This window comes from Bufo gargarizans, chromosome 1, assembly GCF_014858855.1.
Source record: "Bufo gargarizans isolate SCDJY-AF-19 chromosome 1, ASM1485885v1, whole genome shotgun sequence".
NCBI lineage: Eukaryota > Metazoa > Chordata > Amphibia > Anura > Bufonidae > Bufo > Bufo gargarizans.
The window spans coordinates 99,378,315-99,403,868 of NC_058080.1; the positions used below are offsets into that span (position 1 = coordinate 99,378,315).

General features: G+C 42.6%; 2 protein-coding genes across 6 annotated transcripts in view; one reads left to right on the forward strand and one right to left on the reverse strand.

Annotated features, from left to right (window-relative positions):
- The window catches only part of LOC122940324 (E3 ubiquitin-protein ligase TRIM63-like), a 53,904-nt gene extending 37,011 nt beyond the window's left edge, over positions 1–16,893 (forward strand). For 2 of the 3 annotated variants that reach the window (XM_044296961.1, XM_044296950.1), the window contains exons 4-9: positions 5,812–5,834; positions 10,752–10,888; positions 13,946–14,031; positions 14,125–14,232; positions 14,729–15,320; positions 15,704–16,893. In XM_044296961.1, coding sequence (XP_044152896.1) covers positions 5,812–5,834; positions 10,752–10,888; positions 13,946–14,031; positions 14,125–14,232; positions 14,729–15,320; positions 15,704–15,855 — 1,098 coding nt within the window. In that variant the 3' untranslated portion in view covers positions 15,856–16,893. The remainder of the gene's footprint in view (positions 1–5,811; positions 5,835–10,751; positions 10,889–13,945; positions 14,032–14,124; positions 14,233–14,728; positions 15,321–15,703) is intronic. The other variant, XM_044296954.1, reaches the window with a different exon arrangement.
- Positions 16,894–20,567: 3,674 nt separating this feature from the next.
- Positions 20,568–25,554, reverse strand: part of DDX60 (DExD/H-box helicase 60) — a 646,547-nt gene continuing 641,560 nt past the window's right edge. For all 3 annotated transcript variants that reach the window (XM_044296988.1, XM_044296981.1, XM_044296973.1), the window contains one exon: positions 20,568–25,288. In XM_044296988.1, the coding sequence (XP_044152923.1) occupies positions 25,195–25,288 (94 nt within the window). In that variant the 3' untranslated portion in view covers positions 20,568–25,194. The remainder of the gene's footprint in view (positions 25,289–25,554) is intronic.

The following is a 25,554-nucleotide window of genomic DNA, read 5'->3' on the forward strand; positions in this document are numbered from 1 at the left end:
TTCCTTTCTTTTGTCTGCATGTTAAACAGCTGCAGAGATCTTTGTTTTTGTTCATATACAAATGAGCACATTGGAGCACCAGGAGGCGGGGCTGAATCCTTTGAGCACTGCTTTGTAACGCCCCCTGTGCTCTGCACTCTCCTTCCTCCTCTTAATTGACAGGGCTAGGAATCGGCATGCTGCGGGCAGAGCTGTGTCCTGGCATGTACAGATCATCTACTCTCTACTGTAGCCTTACTATAATGGTACTATGTATTAGCTTTCTAAGCACAGAAAAGGCAGTCTTCTCTATATAGTAAGCCTATATCCTGGTGGTAAGTGGTCTGCTTTGCATGTAGCACAGGAGTGTTTACAAAAGCAGTGCTCCAAGGATTCAGCCCCAGCCCCCTGGTGCTCCAACTTGCTCGTTTGGATGTGAATAAAAAGATCTCTGCAGCTGTTTAACAAACAGAACGAAGGTATGGTTTTAATCAGCATAATCAACCCTACCAGGCAGTATGCATGGCTTATTGCATTCATCATGCTGACAGGAGGCTCTTCAAGTTCAGGAACAACAAATGTCAATTTAATCCATTGTAACTTCCATCCATAATTCTATGGAAAACTAGCGATTGGTTCCAAAGACCCAAATGTCTTCTCTATATAAGAAAAATAATCAGATAACGAATACAGATAAATCAACTACTACATAGAACAGTCAGGGTGCTGTAAATTGCTTTCTGTGATGAGGACAGAAGCTTCATTTGGGTCTTGTATAGCACACAATATGCCTGAAAGTGTTCGTTTTTTCAGTATTCAAATGCAGGAAATGCTATACATATGTGTTATTGTAATTGCACTGAAGAGTAGAATAAAAGTAAAAGGTCAGTTTTACCACATGGAGAATGCTATAAAAACAAAACCCATAAAACTGTGGCAGAATTTTATCCTCTTGGGGGCCCCCCCCCCCCCCCCCCCCCTTACTACAATGTGTGCAACTGTAAATGATGCCTTTTAGAAGGCAGCATATGTGAGCGGGACAATAGAAGTTTATTAGGGAAAACCGTAAAATTGAGATATAATACCTGTTGGGACGACTCTAGTCTTGATGCAAGATGAGATACGGTTGGGTGTCTTTTAGCGGTTTACCAAACACATTCTAGATAGTAATACAATCAATATGGGCTTAAAGGGAACCTGTCACCGGGATTTGGGGTATAGAGCTGAGGACATGGGTTGCTAGATGGCCGCTAGAACAGCCGCAATACCCAGTCCCCATAGCTCTGTGCGCTTTGATACATATGCTAATTAACCTGAGATGAGTCCTGTCCCTGACTCATCTCACATGCAGGACTCCTCTCAGGTTAATTTGCATATGTATCAAATTATTTTATTTATTTATTTTTATAATAAAAGCACACAGAGCTATGGGGACTGGGTATTGCAGATGTGCTAGCGGCGATCTAGCAACCCATGTCCTCAGCTCTATACCCAAAATCCCAGTGACTGGTTTCCTTTAAAGTGCAGACTCTCAGCTTTAATTTGAGGGTATTCACATCCTAATTGGAGGAAGGGTTAAGGAATTACAGCTCTAATATGTAGCTGCCTCTTTTTCAATGGACCAAAGGTAATGGGACCATTATCTGAAAAGCTATTTAATGGGCTGCATGGTGTCGGGTGGTAATAATTCAATTAAGAATTATTAATTATGGTCATAAAATTAACCATAAAAAAATAAAATTTGTCATAAAATCTTAAAATCATGACCTGGTGAATTGTAGACAACCTAATTGATACAATTCACATCTGAGTCCGATTATTTCCTCAGATAAATAAGTTCTTTTTGACGTGAGATGACGTTAATGATAAAACATGTAGTTCTGCATTATACAATAATACACAGGTATTATAAAAATATGCAGATTTATTGGTTACAAGATTATAAACATATATAAGTAAATAAACACAATGAAACATGCAAATGAATATATATATAATATAGCGTTAATATAAAGCATTACAAGCTTAACAATACATGTGAGTGGAAATAACTTGTCACATTATAACAAAGCTATTATTAGGTTAGGATATCAAAGTAGGAACATAAGTTATATATATTACCTCTGTTCAGAGAAAACCTCATGATATCAGGATGGGCATGTCTAATCCTAGACATAAATATGGAATGCTAAATACATTCCACCCCCCTCTAACCAACTACACATCACATGACTTCAGGATGGGAAAATCCATTCAAGGATATAACTTAGAAGAGATAACTGTATCCTTCCGCCCCATCCTGGACTATTTTCACACATATGACTTTGGTAAGACTATTAAGACAAATAACAGGGATCTAGGATCATTGCTAGATCATATCTTAAATGGGAAGGACTTTGAAATATGTCTTTCCTGTGGGAATCCATCAATTAGCTTATTAGCTTGGCGAAGAATGTTCTATCAAAATATACATAGATAGATAGTCTAAGCAATTATTTAATGCTTTGCTAGATTGAGTCTTGATTCTTCTGCAGGTAGAATGAAGTCTCACAATATCCTAAGACTACATCTCAAATATGGAGATGATCGATTAATTAATGCATTTATTCGCCAATCTAGATGGTATAATTTCACCCACACTATCAAATTAGTCTTAATAAAATGAAATATCATTTTCTGTGTCTCTTACCAAGTCCTAGTAGAAATCTTATTTCTGCTCCTAGGAAAGCTGGGTGGTCCATCATAGCGCATGTAACCATGGCTTTCATCCTGATAGACACCTAGATAGCTCAACTTCTCTTCTCTCTCCTCTTTCTTGTCTGTGTGTCCTTTCTCCCCCCCCGTGTATGGTTTATGATCACAAACTTATCAGTTAGACACACCTTCCTAATTTGGAAGTTTCCAATCATTGCCGGATGGGTGTGACTATTGATACGAAATATGACATCATAACCTTACCCAGAATGCACTTTTGCTACTGTTGTAATGTCACCTACTCATACCTAGGTGGCACTGCCGTGTAAGCTATTTACATCATAGTATAAAGGGTTAACTTCTGTAAGTCTGAATAAAGGTATAATATACATTTTGACCTTAAAAACTTTAATTCAAAGCTATAGGGATTAATTCTGACACTTGTAGCAATTAGAGACAGACCTCTAGGCGTCTCTGAATGTTTCTCACACTGTTTATTTGTGCATCGTAAATAACTTCAATGGCTTTGTTTTTCTCCTCTCATACCAAAGAGGTGAATAATTGTTACAAAACACACATCTTCACAGACACTCTTTTAGAGAGAAAGATTCTCCTAATGAGAAATGTATATAATATACTGGATACATGTTGTCTTCATAACATATACCAGTATAATATAATATATATCATATGTTCTACTGATTCTTATGCTAAGGACTAAGGCTCATTAAATGAATACATGAATATTATATATTTGCTTCATTGATAAATGCCTAATTGTATAGGTAATTATCACCAGCTGCATAGAGCTTATCTTTATCTTCCGTCATAAATTTATAAGTAGATAAGGAGGCCTCTTCTCAGACTGGTACATTCATGAGAAGAATAACACTAAAAAGTAGAAACCTTCGTGTGACCTTACTTTGGCCTTCTCAAGACATACAAAATTGTAACTATAGTCGAGCATGGCTCTTAAAGGTAATGAACATTCATCTAGACTAAAATAATTGGATATCAATGCATTTACCTATGAAAAGGCACAACAATGGGATATTCCCTCATTACTCAATTAAGCAGGTAAAAGATCTGGAGTTTTAGTTGTGGCATTTCCATTTGGAAGCTGTTGCTGTGAACCCACAACATCTGGTCAAAGGAGATCTCAGCAGAAGTGAAAACAGATAATGATTAGGCTGAAAAAAAAATCCATCTGAGATAGTGAAAATGTTAGGAGTGGCCAAATGAACAGTTTGGTACATTCTGGTTAAAAAAAGTGCGAAATGAGTTTGGGAATTCAAAAAGGCCTAGACATCCACGGAAGACTATGGTGGATGGTAGCAGAATCCTTTCCATGGTGAAGAAAAACCCCTTCACAACATCCACTCAAGTGAAGAACACTCCAGTGAAGAAGGGGTATCAGTATCCAAGTCTACCATTAAGAGAAGACCTCATGAGCGCAAATACAGAGGGTTCACAACAAGGTGCAAACCATAAATCTGCCTTAAAAATAGAAAGTCCAGATTAGACCTTGCCAACAACCCCCACCCCCAAAAGCCCACAATTTGCTGTGCTCTTTAAACTAACATTTCTGTACACCACGTAAGACACTTTATGAATGGGGCACGAGCGCGTGTTGCTTCTCCTGCCTGTGCACCCTGGAGGTTTACAAACTCCTGGCATAGCACACGGGTACCCATGTGCTATTCCAGGATTAGCAGGTTCCTGCTTGGTTAAGCTAAGTGCTGACATACAGGACTTTTAGCTTGGCGGAGCAGGCAGGAGCCCGCACCGCTCAACTAATCCTGCCATACCACCCATGTGCTATGCCAGTAGTTAGTAAACCTCCGGGGGGCATGGTCAGGAGCAGCAATATGCTTCACTGCCCTTACACACTGCTGCGGCCCAATTCATAAAGTGTCTACTGCCCTGGCTTGGTTATTTCTGTCTGCACCATAGAAATGAATGGGAGCAGGGGCTGCGTGTGCACAGTGCGCTCCCATTCAGTTGTATGGGAGCAGGGCTTGGTGGTGGACAAACCCCAGAAAAACCCGGGGTCCTCCAGCCACAGCTTTCCCCGCTCTGTTCTCCTTGTATGTGCAGGTCCCAGAGGTGACACCTGTACCTATCCAACAATGGGGGCATATCCTAGCGATATGCCCCCATTGTATCTGATGGGAATACCCATTTAAGACAAAAGGGAAGGCAGAAAGACCCACAAACAAGCAGCAACTGTGGACAGCTGCAGTAAGGGCCTGGCAAAGCAATCATAGGAGAAAACCTATGGTGGTCATTTGGTGGTGATCATGGGTTCCAGACTTCAGGGAATCAAGGGTTCTCTACAAAGTATTAAATCTTTTATTTATGGCGATTTTAATTTGTCATATTACTTTTGAGCCCCTGAAATGAGGCTTTGTAGAAAAATGGTTGCAATTTCTAAATGTTTCACGGGGTGTTTGTTCAACCTCCTTGAATTAAACCTGAAAGTCTAAACTTCAGTCATTTCGAATCCAATGTGGTGGCATGCAGAGCTCAAATACACTTATTTAATTTTTAGTGGTAATAGAAATAAAAGCAGTTTTGCCATTGTTCTTTGCACTTTACTTAGGATGTTCATGGTGCAAATACCCGGCTTGTTACTCCTAATCTATGGGTCAGTATGATTACTGTGATACCAAATATGTATAGACTTATTTATTTTTGTACACTAATGGCACAACACGGGGGGTGCCCATTACTGCCATTGATGGATGCTGTTGTCACTATTGACCATTGCATCTAAGGAGTTAAGTAGCTGCAATTGGAATTTTCTATTCTGACCATCACAGCGAGAGCCCAGCTAGTCAGTAGGGTCTCCAGCTGTGATGCCGAGCACTGTATCGGCACATCCTGTTTGGGGACTGCATCAGGGTTAATGACGAGGGTGCCTGGGACTGAACACTCCTGCTCTGAGATTATTATATCTATCCTCTGAAAGGGCAAATTAATTGAAAAAATTGGATTAATCGCCCACCCCTAGTTTATATATGGTCAGCCTGAGGCCTCAGGTGGCTCTGTACAATGTCCATATCCATAGGCCCTAGTCATAAATGATGTCAGATGACTTGTGTGTTTAGTTAACCTTTCTTTCCTTTCCATTTACAGGTGGCTTGTGGCCTTAATAAAAGGTGCGTATTTTGTCTAACTCCCAGGGGTGCCTCTCACTAACTTTGGCAATGTGTACTGTTCGCAGATGCCCTAAATATCTATTGATCTTGATGAATGTCATGTTTTTACATGTTCCTCAAAATTGCATTGAAGTGATGGTATTGTAGTCACATGGTACGGAGCTGGGGCATCGAAACCTAAATGGATAGATTAATTGCCAGACCCTAATTCTATTTACACATGAAGATTTGTGATCAGTGTGGAGGGGAATGTGTTAATCCCTACACGCTGGAATTTTGGTGTCCGTCCCAAATTACATATTTTGGGCCTTACTTGAGAAACAAAATTGTGACCCTACTCTTTTAGTATACTCCACTATTGAAACGTGGGTTGGAATGTGGTCATGTGTAGCTTGCGTAGCTAATGAAAGCCACATTTCAGGTACAACTCTTTCAAAATTGCAAAATTTGTTGCAACCTCAGTAACATCTCAGTATGTGAAAAATCTCCCCCAAAGTGTGATACATTTATCAAAACTGGTGTAAAGGAAAACTGGCCTATTTGCCCATAGAAAACGGATTCCACCTTTGATTTTCCAAAGGAGATTTTGAAAAATCCAGTTTTCCTTTTTATACCAGTTTTTATAAATTTCCTCCATTGTGACATTTGATAAAGAACAGCAACGCAGACTCTAACAACTGACTTAAAAAATTCTCAATTAATCTTCTCCAAATTAGCATATTAAAGGTAATGTGTCATCAGAAAACAACCTATTGTTTAAATCCCCTTTATATGTTTAACATGGTTTTTAGTGCTTTTTTTATTTTCCATGTCAACATCTATATTTAAACAAAGACGATAAAATCCTGCTGTTTTTGCACTGGTCACTAAGCCTAATGGGTACCACTTCTTGGTCTGTAAATATCATTTTACTGTAGTTGCCTGCTTATGTCATTCTAATCCTGCCTGTAATGATGAGATATATATATATATATATATATATATATATATATATATATATATATATATATATATATATATATATATATATATATATATATATATATAATATATATCCGAATTCACAATAGGTGATTGTCAAAGCTTATCTATTCTTTCCTTGTACAATGACTTCTGCACAGGTCATAGAGCATGCCTAGAAACCTCTCCCATAGTCAGTGAGGTCCCCTCCAACCATTGTCATGTTAGCACCTATGGTCCCGGCCACTAGAGAAGCAGTCACTTTTTCCTACAGTGTGCAAGCACGGCCACCACTGACGGATTGCAGGGTGGTTGTAACCATGGAAACGAGCAGTGTATAATAGGATGGATAAATGAATCAAGCCAGCAAAGGAGGCAATATGGACAATCACAATACATTAGTAAGACTACTTGAACGCTCACGTTTGGTGCGGGTCTGTCTTGAACACCATTGAAAGTCAATGGAGGATGGATGCGTTTTCTATTGTGCCAGATTGTCATAGAAAACGGATCCATCCCCATTGACTCCCATTGTGTCAGAATGGATCAGTTTGGCTCAGTTTTGTCAGACGGACACCAAAACGTTTCAAGCAGCGTTTTGGTGTCCGCCTCCAAAGCAGAATGGAGGCAAACTGATGCATTTTGAGCGGATCCTTATCCATTCAGAATGCATTAAAATGAACCTGTCACCTGGATTTTGTGTATAGAGCTGAGGACATGAGTTGCTAGATGGCCGCTAGCAGATCCGCAATACCCAGTCCCCATAGCTCTGTGTGCTTTTATTGTGTAAAAAAACTAATTGATACATATGCAAATTTACCTGAGATGAGTCGGAGCTTGAAAATGACTTCTCTGGTCACGTAAGATATGACTCTTATGTTTATTTGCATAAAAGGCTGGAAGTAAAAAATTGCATAATACTTATTGAATTTGTCTGCAAATGAAATTAAAGGGATTCTGTCACCTCCCCTCAGCCAAAAAACGATTTAAAAGCAGCCATGCAGCACAGCTTACCTGGATTAGGCTGTGCTGTTCTATCTTGAAATCCGTCCAGCAGTTACTTAAAAAAACGACTTTGATCAATAAGGAAATGCGTCCTGAAGGTGCCCAGAGGGGCGTTTTTTTCTTCCTAGTGAGCCCAGTACCGCCCCTCTTTCAGTGCCCAGCCCGCCTTCCTTGTATTTTCTAACCGCCGCCTCCAGCCTGCCACAGCCTCTCCTCCCTCTCCTCCCCCTCCCTCACGCCGAACGAAGTCTCGCACAGGCGCAGTACCCACTGAGGGCTGCGCCTGTGCGATCAGCAGGAGACTGAGGGCAGGAGCTTCATCCTCGTCACTGGGCATGCGCCGAGCCCAGTGACGTCCGATGCTCGCTCTTCCCTGCTGACTGAGGGAAGAGCAAGCATCGGACGTCACTGGGCTCGGCGCATGCCCAGTGACGAGGATGAAGCTCCTGCCCTCAGTCTCCTGCTGATCGCACAGGCGCAGCCCTCAGTGGGTATTGCGCCTGTGCGAGAGTTTGTTCGGCCGTGAGGGAGGGGGAGGAGAGGGAGGAGAGGCTGTGGCAGGCTGGGGGCGGTTAGACAGTGCAAGGAAGGCGGGCTGGGCACTGAAAGAGGGGCGGTACTGGGCTCTCTCAGAAGAAAAAAACGCCCCTCTGGGCACCTTCAGGACGCATTTCCTTATTGATCAAAGTCGTTTTTTGAAGTAACTGCTGGACGGATTTCAAGATAAAACAGCACAGCCTAATCCAGGTAAGCTGTGCTGCATGGCTGCTTTTAAATCGTTTTTTGGCTGAGGGGAGGTGACAGAATCCCTTTAAGTGTAATTTATATGTTTAGGGTAATATGATGAACATTTAGAAACGCTCAGTGAGGGTAGCATAGTAGAGGTGACAGGTTCCTGATCAGTTTTGGACCGCCTGTGAGAGCCCTGAACGGATCTCACAAACTGAAACCAAAACGCCAGTGTGAAAGTAGCCTAAGTGGCTTCCATTAACTTTCTCTACATGAGAATTGCTGTTTTCTGAAGTGACACAACTTCAACACTTTATGACAAAGCTGCAATATATTTTTACTAACGATCAATTAAAAATATATATTTAAAGCAATCATTAAAATTGTCCCAGAAGGTATACATGGCTTCTTAAAGGGGTTGTCTCACTTCAGCTAGTGGCATTTATCATGTAGAGAAAGTTAGTACAAGCCACTTATGTATTGTCAACACTTGAAAATAGATCACAGGTGGAGTGGCCCTGCTAGTTTTCCCCAATGTTCCCCAAAGCCTTGAAATGGACTTCAAGTATAATGCACATAAAGAGAGAAAACGAGGTGGCACTCGCCAAAGTCGTGAATTCTTCTTTTATTCAAGGCAGATACATGTTTTCATCAACCGGGGGCGGACAAGCGTACCAAGCAAGTTTGCAGCACAAGGCGACGACCACTACCACGCGCAAGCTGTACTTCCTCATCCCACTGAGGAATTGTGCCCAAAAGGTTTCCTTGTCTTGGTTAATTTTAGTCACATTATACACTGCTCGTTTCCATAGTTAAGTTAATCAGTGGTGGCTGTGCTTGCTGGTGACCAGGACCTTGGGAGCGCAAATGGGCTAGTGCGAGGAGGCGGGGAAAGCATCCTATGGTAGTAATGAGCCTAAGCCTGTACTAGGGTTAAAGGGTCATGTGTATATCAGTTCATGTCAGCAGGTGGCAGCACTGAACTGCGATAGTGATTTCTGTATAAGAATGGAGCTAATTCCATTATTTTATACAAGTTGTAGTCTGATTGCAAGGGGGGGGGGGGTGTAATAGAAATGGGCAATTTTGTTTTGTTTTTTTTCACTTCCCCATAAAATCAAATCAAAAGTAATCAGTAATTTAGACCCTGACATGGTATTAGCAAAAACTACAGATCATCCCCCAAAAATGAGCAATCATCTCCGTAAACATAATTATAAAAGTTATGTGAGTCAGAATACAGCGATGATGAGAAAAAAAATAAGTTTATTTTCAATATTAAAACGCAAGAATACGGTATCTTCATACTTGTACTGACCTGGAGAAAAAAAAGCACAAGCTGGTTTTACTACATAGTGAACGTCTTAAAAATAAAACCTGTAAAACTGGCAAAATCGTTTGTTTTCCATTTGGATTTTTTTCCCTGCTTCCCACAAACACAAAAATAAAGTTATGGCTCCAGGAAGGCAGGGAGCGAAAAACGAGAATGGAAAATTGATGTCAGGAAAGAGTTAAAGGAAGTTTGTCACCTCATTTTCACCAACATAACTTACCACACGCCCCACAGAAGATTGCGGACACATTCCAAGCATACCTGTGTGCACGGTCTGTAGTCCATGTCCAGGAAAAGCACTTTTATTCTGCTGGAAAACAGCTCCTAAGTGCCCAACTAGAAGTGAAAGTAAAAACGTCTTTCACTCCTCACTCTATTTCTAATGGCTATATCTTCTGATGTAGTGGATATAATGCTATGATATGGTATCATTTGAAAGGTTGGAATGCCAGCCTTCAAACCGGGTCAGGCCCATGTTTCTGGCTGGTACCAATCCTAAGATGTGAGCAGATAAAGCAGCCCTCCCCTCTTCAGTCTGGTTTGCTTTGGGCACTTAGCTGTTTTCCAGCAGAATAAAAGTGCTTTTCCTGGACATGGCATACAGACACAGTGCTCACAGGTATGCTTGGAATGTGTCCGCAATCTTCTATGGTACAGTGCTCTTAGATATATTGGTGAAAAATAGGTGACACTCTCCTTCGTGACCTCGTACAACCAACAGGCTACAGACCACTAGACTAAGCTTTGCTTGTAAAGCATAGGCTACAGATTGTGGTCACTTGCGTTCTGCTGCTGAAACCCAATACCTTTTTTAAAATTTCTGTTTGTCATTATGGTCATTCCTTGAAGCGTAATTTTACATTTATTTTTATTTTTGTTCCCAATTACAGGATGAAATCTAATCTTGAACTTATGCAGTTCTGTGGTGATCACGATGAAAAAGTCTTGACATTTGAACCTCAGTGTGTAGATGTACAGGCTGTACTAGATGCAGTTTCTGCCCTGAAAATTACAAGCCCCTCCAATGGTTAGCGGCTCTTACAGCTTTTTCTTGTCGTTATTTATAGCAGTCTGTTTCATCTTAGGCTACTTTCACACTAGCGTTCGGCTGTCCGCTCGTGAGCTCCGTTTGAAGGGGCTCACGAGCGGACCCGAACGCTTCCGTCCAGCCCTGATGCAGTCTGAATGGATGCGGATCCGCTCAGACTGCATCAGTCTGGCGGCGTTCAGCCTCCGCTCCGATCCGTCCAGACTTACAATGTAAGTCAATGGGGACGGATCCGTTTGAAGATGCCACAATATGGCTCAATCTTCAAGCGGATCCGTCCCCCATTGACTTTACATTGAAAGTCTGGACGGATCCGTCCGAGGCTATTTTCACACTTAGCTTTTATATGCCAAAATAATGCAGACGGATCCGTTCTGAACGGAGCCTCCGTCTGCATTATTATGATCGGATCCGTTCAGAACGGATCCGATCGAACGCTAGTGTGAAAGTAGCCTTACCTGTACCTCCCTTCCGTTCCTTATCTATCGTTTACTTGGCTTGAAAAAGGTTCTGGGAGAGAACCGAAATGTTGCTTTATGACATGTGTGAATAAATAGCACATTTTTTCATCTTTCACTGAGTGCTACGGATTTTTATTTGTTCATCATCCTGAATTGAGGGATTACCGCTGGCACCCATCTTTCAACTAAATAAAGGAGTGCTGCCCGGCTTTTTATGGGTCTATATTGTATAATATAATTTTTATTTTATATTTTGTGGAAAATGGAGTTGGCGCTCTTTTTGTTATTGAAAATCTTAATGTTTAGAACTGCAGTTAAAAATCTATGCACAAACTGTTTTGTTTCATTTTTGGCTCCTACCTGGATGATTATGTGATATAGCCTTACAGGGGGATTCCCTGGCGGGGGATGTCCTGACCAATCATAGTTGTACTGCAGACACATTGGTTTCCCTTAACTTCAGAGAACCATGCAGTGTAGCAGTATGTCGCATGCTATGGTGGAATACCATTTGTTAACCCCTTAGTGACCACTGATAAGTGTTTTTACAGCGGTCACAAAGGGCCCTTAGGCTGGGCCACTTTTTTTTTTTACTCTGGCCCAGTCTAAGCGTTGCATGGGTCTCCCGGACCTGGCTCTCATATGAGAGCCGCGGCCCCGCTCTAACAGCCCAGACCGGCAGGAGTGCCCATCCGGGCTGTTTAACACTTTACATGCCGTGGGCAATGGCGCTTGCCGCATGTAAAGTGGTGGCAGAGAGAGTGGACTCCCTCTGTCTCCCATCAGCACCCTGCAAATGCGATCGTGGGGTGCCGATGTGTTTGAAGGCTACCTGGCATTGGTTGTAGGCCCTGGTCCCAGCTGTAGTAATTTCCAGCAGGCTGTGCCTGAGAGGCAATATTGAAATAGCATTGCTATTAAAATTCAATGCATTATAGGGATAATACATTGCATTTTAAAAGCAATCAAAACACTGTTAGTCTCCTTGTAGGACTATTAAGTGGTAAACAAAGAGAAAAAACACATTTAAAAAAAATTACCTTTTTCCATTTGAAAATATGCTTTTTCAATGAAAAAAAATTGCAAAAACCCTCCACCGTATATTTGGTATTGCCGTGTCCGTAACTACCTGGACTACATAAATAGATCATAAATAATCCCCTACGGTGAACTCTGTAAAAAAGACAGAATTGTAAATTTATTCTTAGGGCTCTTTCACACCTGCGTTAATGTCTTCCGGCGTAGAGTTCCGTCGTCGGGGCTCTATGCCAGAAGAATCCTGATCAGTTTTATCCTAATGCATTCTGAATGGAGTGAAATCCGTTCAGGATGCATCAGGATGTCTTCAGTTCCGGAACGGAACGTTTTTTGGCCGGAGAAAATACCGCAGCATGCTGCGCTTTTTGCTCCGGCCAAAAATCCTGAAGACTTGCCGCAAGGCCGGATCCGGAATTAATGCCCATTGAAAGGCTTTGATCCGGATCCGGCCTTAAGCTAAACGTTGTTTCGGCGCATTGCCGGATCCGACGTTTAGCTTTTTTGAGTGGTTACCATGGCTGCCGGGACGCTAAAGTCCTGGCAGCCATGGTATAGTGTAGTGGGGAGCGGGGGAGCAGCATACTTGCCGTCCGTGCGGCTCCCGGGCGCTCCAGAGTGACGTCAGGGCGCCCCAAGCGCATGGATCACGTGATCGCATGGCACGTCATCCATGCGCATGGGGCGCTCTGACGTCACTCTGGAGGGAGCCGCGCGGACGGTAAGTATACCGCTCCCCGCTTCTACTATGGCAACCAGGACTTTAATAGCGTAACACTGAACACTGAAAGCATTTTGAAGACGGATCAGTCTTCAAATGCTTTCAGTACACTTGCGTTTTTCCGGATCCGGCGTGTAATTCCGGCAAGTGGAGTACACGCCGGATCCGGACAACGCAAGTGTGAAAGAGGCCTTGGGTGATCAAAACCGGCACTTACTCCAAAATGATACCAATAAAAATGACAAGTCGTTCTGCAAAAATTTAGCCCTCAATAGAAAGAAAAATAAGTTATTGGTCTTGGGAAGTGGCAATGTAAAAACAATTATTTTTAAAAAAGGTGTTTTACTGCAAAAAAGTTGTAAAACCTAAAACTAGATGTATTTGGTATCACTGTAATCCTACTGACCCAGAGAATAAACTGTTTATACCGAAAAATGAACGCCTTTAAAATTTATAACTTAAAAACGCAGTGGCAGTATTGCTGTTTATCCCATCTCCCCCCCCCCCCCCCAGAAAGAGTTAAAAAAAAAAGTTAATCAAAGTTGTGTACCCCAAAATGGCGCCATTAATAACTACAACTTGCCCTGCGAAAAACAAGCTTTCATAAAGCTATATAGACGGAAAAATAAGTTATAGCTCTTGGAATGCGACAATGAAAAAAACCTTGGTCAGTAAGGCCCAAAACAGGCTGGTCACAAAGTGGTTAAAGTAGTTGTTGCCAAAATCTGTGTAAGAGATGGAGTGTTTGTCCTGGGAGAAATAAGTGGAATTTCTAAATAGAATACCTGACTTAATAATTTTTTTATCTTTTTGTTGTAGATGTGCATAAGAAAAATGGAAGCTTTTCATTTAGGTCTGTGTCAAGAAGTTGGAATAATGCAGTGATAACTAATGAGAAGTATTGCGTAAGTAGCCACACCCTCTCTTAACAAGCAAGCTGTGTACTATGCATTATACATATACGGGGATGACCACAGACCATCTTTATTTCTTTCCAGCCTGTTCAGGATCAAGAACTTACTTATCTTCAAGGTCAAATGCAAAAAATGTCCATACGCTTTGTATGTATCACAAAGATGCCTGAGTATCAGCACTTGAGCTATGAGGTAACATCTGCTAAGGTGCTTTTCTTGCTAAAATTTTTAAAGAGCCTCTGTTAGCATGATCAACCCTACCAAGCAGTATGCCTGGTTTAATACGGTTGATCATTGTGACAGAGGCTCTTTAAATTAAGTTCTTACCTTTTTGCTTTGCAGAGGCTTTCCATAAAATATCTGAATAAAGCCTTATGCACAACACAGTATCAGTTTTGTGGTTGCAAAATGAGCTTCTGCCAAACACTGTTTTGTGTGCCCTCTATTTTATTTTTTACTGGTTCTGTTGACTTCAATGGTTCCATGGTCTGCAATTTGCGACCAAGTAAAAACATGTTCTGTATTTTTGCAGAATGGATATACAGATGTGGAAAGCACGTCCGTTCCATTCTGGAAAGTTGAATTGCCTATGGAGGCAGCTGTACTAAAGGTTGATTGTGTAGTTCTGTAAAGTACTGTACATATACTGACAAAACATGTAGCCCACGATTTTGTATTTAATCGGTAGGAACTTCGTCTGAAGTATTATGAGCCATCTGTCGTACAAGAAAAAGAGGCAGTCTCTGCGCCTGAAAGACAAAGGCCATTTGTTTGCAATAATGTTAATAATTTCACCTTCAAAATGTCACTAACAAATGGTGTAACATTCACTGGCCTGAAAAGACAAGAGACCTTTGACATGGATTGTACAGCTTACGGTAAAGATGTATTCAAAGACAAATCCACAAAAGCAGACTCTGGGAAAATGGGGCAAAAGGACAGCCATATTGCATGTGCACAGAAAAAGGATAATCCAGTCAAGACACATGACTTTCCTAGCACTTCCTCAGGTGGACTGACCACTAACTTGTCCTCTGATGTTAAAGGGTGCAAAACCCCTAAACTCTGTGATGCTACCAGCAGCAAAGCCTTGTTTCCAAATTTTTGCTTTGGAAAATCGGATATTGTAACTGTAGAGAGGCCTGCTAGGAAAGAGAAATTGTATAAAAAGCTGAGGTCCACAGCAAGCTTAGCAAAGAGTGCGGGGTCAGTTGTAACCGTGACTGCTGTGGCTGACAGATCAACTAATGTATTTAGCAATGGAGTTGGTAATGCAGAAGGTAGGACTCCTGGTTATCTAAATCCTCTCTTCCTCCCACTTTCCAAAAAGATCCGATGAGATTTCTCATGATGTCCGTATACAACAGTTTGAATAATATGTACTTGTTCAAGTATCTCACTACAGTAGAAGGGGTTCCTCATAGTTCTGATCTTGCCTAAATAGATACAATTTATACTTTTCCTGTTGGGAAATGTTGTGGGATTTTAATGTGTAAACCTTTTTCTTTTGAAAGGTTTTTTCATTTCCTCACTACTTTTGGACAATTTTTTTTTTTTTTTTTTCTAAGACCTAATTCAGATGATCAGGGTGGAGGAGAATCTGTTTATATCTGACCACCCAGACATATCTTTTCTTATAAATGTGTTTGTTTTAAATTTACAGAGAACATGTCTGTCAATTCTGCCTCCTCAGAAGAATTTTATGATGCAAGTTCTACTATAAATCCAGCTGCGGAGGAGACCTGTGAACAGAGGAGCAGGCCGAACGCCACAGACGGTGATGAATCGTCAACCTTACCAAGGAGTCCGCATTAATGCTGTTCTGCCATTTGTCGTAGTATAGTTAATGACGGGGTGCCTCCAGTTAACGTTTAGACTTGCCACAGTCCTGATGAAGGATTTGTCCTTGTGCTGGAACCCCTGTATATAACTGTTAAACCTTGTGCCCCATGGATATAAGCATTACTTACCAAAGCTTTACTTGCACTCCTAAAAGCTTGAATGGGTCCACAGTGCCCACCATCTAAAGTTCTCCCACCAAGGAAGGTTCTGCCAAGCTGGAGAGGTCTTCAGGTACCCCATTTTGTGCTCATTTACAATTTCTCTTGTACAGCTTTGCTCTGATCAAAACCTGACTGTGTAGGTAACCCTTGAGTCAAGGAAGATGCATAGAAAGTTTAGTGGGGTCTTCACCTTAAATTGTACAGTTACTTTAAATGTTTCAGCTTTTCTGTGGCAAAATGAATGGAAGAAAAGTGCCACTCTGCTTCAGCTGTGATCAGTGTCCAAAATAACAGATGAATGTTTTGGTGCAAGCGAAGGTAAACTCCTAAAGCAAAAAAACGCCTTACTACTGCATCACTATATGCAGTGCTCATCAGACTTTCACCTCCAAACTGTACACCGGATCTGTTTGATGTGCAAACACGTTCCCTGCAAACATTGGAGTTGATTAAGAAGAGGTCCGTTATATCGGACATGACACTGCAATGCCCAAACATCTCCAATAACCTGGCTTCCTGGACCCATGTTAATGTGCCATGGGAGTAGGAAAAGCCATCATTCTGTGTAAGCAGTGGGGGTCCTGGCTAGGACCAGTCACAGAATGACTGAACCAGTCACTTGAGAATTACAGATCCTTCATTGTAATACTAGAAATAATGTGGTTTCCTTTTGTTGATCCGAGGCTCTGTGCCAGAGTTATGATGGTGTTTTTTTTTTTTGGTTTTTTTTTTATATGCAAACTATAAATTTGGTGTAATTCGGTCATCACCATTGCTCTTGTTGCACCCAAGCTCTGCTCCTTTCTGTAGCAAGTCTTTCCCCGGCTGCCTTGCTTGAAAGGGACAGGCAGCGGCAAAGCAGTGAGGGTGGGGCTGGCCACGGAAAGGAATGGAGCTTGGGTGCAGTAAGAGCACTGGTGATTCCCTCATTGCACCAAAGACCTAATTTGCATATTAAGAAAAAGTATAGACTCTGGAACACATCAAAAGAAAAACTGCATTTTAATTTGATGAACTATAATTGTGTTTATGCAAACAGTTTCATAGGGAAGTCGCTGGTTAGTCTTTTTAATGACCTTAATGGTAAGCCATCAATGTTATTCCTGATAGATTATGTAACTTACTGATGTGCAAAACTTTAGATATAGTGCAAATTCATAAATTTATATGCAATTGTCACACATTACAAGGTTTATCTTAAAGGGGTTGTGCAGGGGGGGTTATATTGATGACCTATTCTCGGGATAGGTAATCAATATTAGATAATCGGTGGGAGTTAGATCTCCGCCAATCTATCTGAAGAGGTGGTGGTGCTCATCCTCTTCAATATTACGCTGTGCTGCAGCATATAATTAGAATTGCTTGTCCCACTCACTTGAATAGGACGAGCACTTGAAATTGTACTAGAAAACTTGCATGAGTGCTGCCTCCCCTTCAAACAGCTGATTGCTGTGGGTGCCAGCAGTCGGACCCCCAATCTTATATTGATGATCTATCCTGAGCGTAGGTCACCAATATACATCCCAGCACATCCCTTTAATCTCATAATAAAGGTCTGCAGCAGCAGCATTTTTTTTTTGTATTCATTGTTCATACAATAAACCTTACAATTATGTATGTAGCAGTGTGTGTCCTGACAATTCTTCCTGAAAATACCCTTTTGCAGTTTGCTGAAAGACATCTACAAAAATTAAAGTGCTTACGGTTCATGACACTTAGGGTACTTTAACACTTGCGTTTTTCTTTTCCGGCATAGAGTTCCGTCACAGGGGCTCTATACCGGAAAAAACGGATCAGTTTTATCCCCATGCATTCTGAATGGAGAGTAATCCGTTCAGTTTGCATCAGGATGTCTTCAGTTCAGTCGTTTTGACTGATCAGGCAAAAGAGAAAACCGCAGCATACTACGGTTTTCTCTCCGGCCCAAAAAACTGAATACATGCCTGAACGCCGGATCCGGCATTTTTTCCCTAAGGAATGTATTAGCGCCGGCATTCGGAATACCGGATCCGTCGTTCCGGCATGCGCATGCGCAGATCGGCAAAAATGTGAAAAAATGTACAAGACGGATCCGTGTGTCCGCATGACAAGCGGAGAGACGGATCTGTCCTTGCAATGCATTTGTGAGACGGATCCGCATCCGGATCCGTCTCACAAATGCTTTCAGTCAGCGGCAGATCGGAGGATCCGGCGGCCAGTTCCGACGACGGAACTGCCCGCCGGATCACACTGCCGCAAGTGTGAAAGTAGCCGTAAACTGTAGTGAAATAAGTAAGAATGCTTCTTGTGTTGGAAATTGGTAACATTTCTTTTGAAGTCTTGTCAAGACGGGGTTTACTTCTGTAGTAAAATGACTTGCTCTGGAATGCTACATCTCAAATGTTTTAACATTTGGTCCACACTGTTCATTGGGTGCTCCTTTTCATATGCAGGGGTGGCTGTGCCCGTCCAGTGTTTTTCAGTACACATCACTACTGCCAGTCCAGTACTTTACAGTAAAATGCATCTTTGCCCCATTGAAGAGAATTAGGCTAGGTTGCACAGCTTACTCGCTGAATAGGTGCTGATGGGGATGCTGTGCTTTACTACTTAGGATTTATTACGCCCAGAAAAGATCATGGTATACACAAAATCCCATAACTTAACTATTGCTTCAGACAACTGCCAGCTGATGCATCAATGCTACCAACTGAGAATTCCTTCACCCATACAGAATCTGACCGAATATAGCATGTTTTTTTGTTTTCCCTTTACCCATGACAGCACCCATGTCTGCTGTCTCCATGACTCCACGGCCAATAACCGGGTCAGCTGTATAGCAGTTACCTGTAAGTACATGCATGTCAGTGGACAACTAGACCCCTACTACAAAGGTGAGGAATGTAAACTGGAGTTAGAAATGGTGCATCATGGAGCCTGAGTGATAAACCTGAGGTAACTTTATTCAAGCCCCATCTTCGCTGGTGTCCTGTTAGTATCATACAGAGGCGTGTGTATATTTTGTTATACTGGCTCTGAGGTGACTAGCAGGGGCTCTCTGTAAAGGTACCATTACAGGGAATAAAACTGTGGGAGCATGTATAACTAAATTGCTGGCCAAAGGGTTAATTTTTAGTTTTTACATGGAGGGACTCTCTTCGTGGTAACAAATCAGTTTTTCCTAAAGTAGGGGCTGCCCTTGTCACAGTGAAAGAAGGAAGCCTGGGAATGTGAGATTACCCATAATACTGAGCAGTCAGCCAATCCACAGATGGCCAGCCCTATAAAACCCTCACCCCGCAGAGTCTCCACCATGGTCCTGTGAGCTGAGCTTAGGGAGAGATGTGGCAAGTGCTCAGGAACTGTATTGCTGAAAACGTCTGATAGAATATTGGAGAGAGACAGACTGCAGGAAACCTTATTCTGCGTCAGTTAGATTTATTCCTAAATTTACTTACTCCTACATCAGCCGTAAATGTAATTCAATACCAATAAGATGGAAGCCTTTATTATTCCAGTGGCCAGCATGCTAACAAATACCATCCAGTCTGCACCCCTTGGGGGGGGGGGCGCGCGGCGCAGGTATTAATGACCATGCTTATCTTTTGCTGGCTTTACTTCCAAATCATCCTTCAAAGTCCTAGAAAAGTCAGCAAGATGCAGAGGGATGAGGAGCTCTGTGTTCCTGATGACATATCTCCTCGATATTAGATTATGTGGGAAAGCAGATGGCAGGAGAGTGCTGTGGTTGAAGTAGGTATGCCAGAGCGGATTAATATTCTGTGTTTACTATCAAATAACCTGCAGGAGATGGCAGGCAAGAACAGCAGTAATATGCGTATTGTGCCACTACCTAACAGCCAAAACCCATACCAGCCCCAGTTTAAAGGTACCGCATGGCCATTATCAATGAAGACAGACTATACAGTGTGGTCTTTGTTATTAAATCAAAGGCAGCTGTGGGCTTATTAGCCGCATGGTTCTTCATCCCAGCATGGCCTGGGTAAACCTGATTTTATAGCTATTTGTGACCAAAATCAGAACTAATCAAATTTCTTGACTAACTTTAGTGAAGTTGCTGAATTTTTCACAACTCTAGTTATAATCCATTTGTAGTCTGTTATGGGCAAGTTTTAAGGCTGAGCTTTAGGACAGTTTTTGCATCTTGTCCATTATGGAGAGGCCTTCTCGTATCTGTGATTTTGGGATATTTATCTGTATAAATCAAGGCAGTTATCAGCAACCACAGACTGGTATTCCACAAATAAGTGTTTAAAAAAAATATATATATATATATATATATATATATATATATATATATATATATATTTTTTTTTTTTATTTTTTATTTTTTTTACATTACAACCTGGGGCAGATGCACACACAATGATACCCCCACAATTCACAATATAACCGAATAGCCTGGTATGATCTCCACTGGTTTAACCCCTTCAGTACCTTGCCACTTTTCACCTTAAGGACCAGCCATTTCTCGCCCATATTCATTGGGGGGGACACAGGAACTGTGGGTATTGCTATGTCCTCTAGGAGGTGTTGACACTAGTAAAAGCTGTTAGCTCCTCCCCTGGCAGCTATACCCCCTCCAGCCTGGAGAGAGAGAGCTTCAGTTATTTCTAGTGTCAATAGGAGGCAAGACCTTGCTGCTCTGCAGGGTAGCTCCGGGAGATTTTATTTTTCCTTCTTTCAGGTGGGAAACAGTGGTCGCCTAGCCTCCCTGTTCTTCCGGGGGAGCACGCCAGCGTTGGTCCGCCACGCCTCCTCCCCCGCAAGAAGACTAGGTGGACCAGGGCAGCCTCTCTCCTGCATCCCGCCAGCAGAAGGGTCACTCATTCAAGCCCCCTTTCCAGTGTCCTGCCACTACGGTGCCAGTAGCTGAAGGGGTGACCCTGCTGGAGAAGAGGAAGGGTAAAGATGGCGGCAGGACAGAAGATGAGGTGAGTACATGGGACTAGGTAAGTATTAACCTCTTCCCCCTCCCTCTTGGCATAGTTCTCTCCTGGTGCCCTCAACGGTTAACTGAGGGGGACACAGCAAGGCACAAAGCTGCCAGGGGCCTTTATTATCATGGGATGGAGGGCAGTCAAAGACCCCTAAAACAGTCCTTCTCACTCTCCCTCTAGGCCGACAGATGGTTAATATGGCAAACTACTACTAAATCGGCGGGAGAGAGAGGACTGCAGGTGCTCCTGCTATCCAGCTCCATATTCCGCCCCTGTCGGGAGCGGGCGCCAAGCGTGCTGCTCCGACAGGGTTAACGGCGGACACCTCATGCGCCGCATAGCTCCTTTACCACATGGGGGACTCCGGCTACGGGGGTGACTACCTCTGACTGATCTGCATCCAGCGGCAGTGTCTGTTTCCTCCCGGTGGCAGGCACCCCCGATGATGGGCGCAAGCTGGCACAAATTCTTCCCACCTAGCTGTTCCCTCTTCCCCAGAAGCTAGTTGAGCTCCGTCCCTGGTCTCTGCACTTTTAACCCTTCCTGGCCGGCCATTTCTTTTGGCTGGCGCTGGGTCTTCAAGGAGTTAGAAAACAGTGCAGTTACTCAAGAAGTAACCCTTCATACTTTTCTCCAGTATTATTAAGAAAAAGAAAGAAGCATTTAATACGGGCCCTCAGCACACATTCTGGGAAAGTGGTTATGCATAACTGTGGTACCAGACTGGGCCCGTACCCTGTCCCGGTCACAGGAGAACCTCTCATAGTCCCTATCCGCCCTTCACGGCCACTTGGTTGATACTTCTGCAAACACCTGCGTAATACAGGGAACCCTGAAGGATTCCCTATACGCCCTCCGGGGCCGTTGGCTGACAATCCTCCACCTGCGCAATCAAAGAAGGACCTCTGACATTGCCAATCCACCCTCCTGAGTCGTTTTGTTGATAATTCTCTGCCTGCCCAATTCAATAGAGGACCTCTGACATTTCCCAATCCACCCCTCTGGGTCGGTTGGTTGATCTGAAGAATTCCCAATCCCACCTCCCGGATCGTTTGGTTGATAATTCTCCACCTGCGCAATCCAGTGGAAGTCCTCTGGAGCTTCCCAATCCTCCCTCCAGGGTTGTTTGGTTGATAATGCAATCTGGTAGACGGGCCTCTAGAAGTTCCCACTTCACCCCCTGGGTATTTTGGTTGAGAAGTCCCCAACTGCGCAGTCCGCTAATGCCAGGGGCGAGATTCTGAGGGGTAGACTTACGTGCAAGTGGCCCACAGCAGGACATCTTTCAGATGCACCCTCCCTCCCCGGAGAGGGTCAGTCTAAGGAAGGGGGGGGGGGGTATTTTCCCTACCACTGGCTTAAGTACTTGCCGTATGCATTCCATCTTTCACAGGTAGAGTAATTGCACTACAACTGTATACGGTCCCGACTGTCGCGCTATCCCTTTCCATAGGCAGAGTGTTGTACTTTACCATGCTTCCTGTTGCATTATCCCCTTCCGCAAGTGATCCACTAGCGGGGAATAACTAAACATCTTGGTTGCAACTCAACTATGCCATGTCTCCAGGTGCCTTTGCTTTCACATGAGGGCGTGGCAACAGTCTGTACTTTTACTCTAGTGGTATACTGGTGCCGCCAGTTGATACGGTGGCCATTCATTCCTTCCTTCCTTTTGGCGTGGTTTTAAACATGCTCATCCTCTCTTTCCAGGGGGATGCCTAGTCACTTATATGTCCCAAAGACCCCTCATCTCCATGGGCCTCCACCATTCCTTTGTCATGATATTGTCTGCATCAATGCGTAGTGCGTGCACCATTGCACATATTTGGTGAGTACGTTCCAGCGACTTGTGTTTCACTGACTCTTTATTCTCTATCCACCACTCCTCCTTGTGAAAGTGGTTATGCTGGCACTCTCCACAGGTGCGGCCTTTTTTGCTAATGCTTGAGTTCGTAGTCGCTGCAGTGGGTCATCCCCCCCCCCCCCCCCCCTCCTCCTATCACTAGCTTTGGCAGTTGCTCCTGCTCAGCGCCCTTCCAGGTAGAGTTTTCATGAAAGCTTCCCACCTTTCTCTCCCGTGCAAGAGTTCCAGAAGCATTTGGCGTGGACACCCTGATATCTCCTTTTAAAGGGAGGTCTCCCTCCTTAAGTGTGTGGTGTTTTTTTTTTTTGTGTTTTTTTTGTGTTTTTTTTTCTTCCCCCCCCCTCCCTCCTACCCAGGTTTCTACGGAAGATCGAGGGCATTCCAATGAATTCTAGTTGCTTCGGATTGGACCTGTCGCGCGTGGTATGCCAACCTCGTTCTCCTTCTAGGAGACGTCCCTTGGTCACTGACACTCAGTTGACCTTCTTCACAGGGTCCAGTTTTACATCAGCATTTAGAGTCTTTGGTTGACGGTGTGGCTATTGAAACCGCCATTCTGACATGGAGGGAGTTTTCTGATGTCGTCCGCACTATGATCCAGGCCAGGAAGCCTGCATCGCCCAGGATCTATTAGGTCCTGGAGGTCCTTCCTGGGCTTCTGTGAAAGCCGGGACATCCCCTCACTCCGTGTGTTTTGTTTTCTCTCCCCATCCTATCCTATCCTTTCTACAATCAGGTATCTTTTTACCCCAAATACCATCTCAAAAAAGGTGTTACATATATGTCCATTCATATACCCAAACTGTGCCACCAAAAAATAAAAATGCCAGTTAAATATTGCCATTCCCCCTTCTTTGATAGGAAATCCTGCAATTGCCTTCCTTATTCTAGGACTACCTCCTTTCCAAATAAATTCCCTCATTATCTTATCAAATATATAAAAAATCCTAAATGGCAACCAGACCGGCGCACACTGTAATACATAAATAATCTTCAGGAGAAAGATTATCTTTATTAGATTAACCTGTCTTGTCATTAACATTGGTAATCTTCTTCTCCAAATATGAATTTTTCTTTTCAACTCCTCAATAAGAGGAATCCCATTTAACTTAATATATCCGGATAAACTCTTTGCAATATTTATTCCCAGTTATTTAAAACTACTATCACTACCCACAACATGTACATCAAGACACCATCTTGTTCCCTATCCCCCAGTAACATCAAGTGTGACTTTCCCCAGCTTACTTTCAAACCAGAATAGTATCCAAATTCACCAATTGTGTCTCTTACTCTGGCTAATTCTAAATCCATGTCAGCCAAAAACCATAAAATATCATCTGCGTAACTTATTTTCTTCCTTACATTACCATATTGAATTCCCCTAATACTATCATTCTCTCTTATGAAGGCACTATTGCAGTTGCAAAGAGCAACAGAGAGAGGACATCCCTGCCTAGTGCCCCTAAAAAGGGCAAAGGGCAGGGACAAAACCCCTTCCACTGTTACTCTCTCTCTCTGGGATGTGAGTAAATAAGCTTAATCTAACTTATAAAAGAATCCCCAAACCCAAAACGTTTGAGGACCTCCCACAAGTGTTCCCACTCCATGCAATCAAATGCTTTGGTTGCATCCAACGACCGTATTGCCCTTTTAGGATCTATACTTTTATTTCCTTCTATATTCATAAGTCTCCTAACAGAGTATATCAATCGCCCAGGGATAAAGCCACTCTGGTCTTGGATTAAAGGGGTTGGCCACTATATAGAAGTACTTTCCACTATATAGTGGGAGGTAGGGTAAAAAAGAGTTTCCTAATATACTTTATAAAAAAAAAAAATCCGAATGGTAATGTTTTTATAATGAGCTCAGCCCCACTCTGTGTGCAGCCAGTTCGTCAATGGCAGCACGCGACATGGAAGAGCTTTAGAGAAGGCTTTTCCACAGCTTTATTCTAACTGCACACGCGCTGCATTCCTAATAAGAGCAGCGCATGCCCAGTCTATACAGCTCCTAGTAATATTCCCCAAATGCTTCATTAATTTTAATAATTAATCTACCATAATATTATCAAGCACTGGCTTTTTCTTTTGGTGTATGGAAATGCTAACTCACCAGCAATATAATTTGTATACATTTTGAACCTTTCCATTATGGACACCAGGTCATGTCATATCCAGTCTGATCACCAGTCCACAGCTAATGTGAACAGAGCTGAAAAAAACTGCGTATATATCAAAATTTCACTACCCAAATGCAACTATTTTAATGGTGCAGCTATAGATTTCCACAGTTACGGTATAGTAAAATAGCTTGAATGTTGTCATGGTGCTCTGAGGAGGACTTGTTATACTACACGTAGTTTTTCCTCATACATCGTTTTCAGTTGTTCAAAGGCCAATGCAACTGGGTCCGATTCGCATAATTCGTTCAAAGCAACACTGGTAAAAAATAAATAAAAAAATCTGTTATTTAGATGTTCACCTTTTACATACAGAGAAAATCTAGAAATGTCTATCTGACCTTATTTAACCCCTTAAGGACACAGCCTTTTTACACCTTAGGACCAGGCCATTTTTTGCAAATCTGACCAGTGTCACTTTAAGTGCTGATAACTTTAAAACGCTTTGACTTATCCAGGCCGTTCTGACATTGTTTTTTCGTCACATATTGTACTTCATGACACTAGTAAAATGAAGTAAAAAAA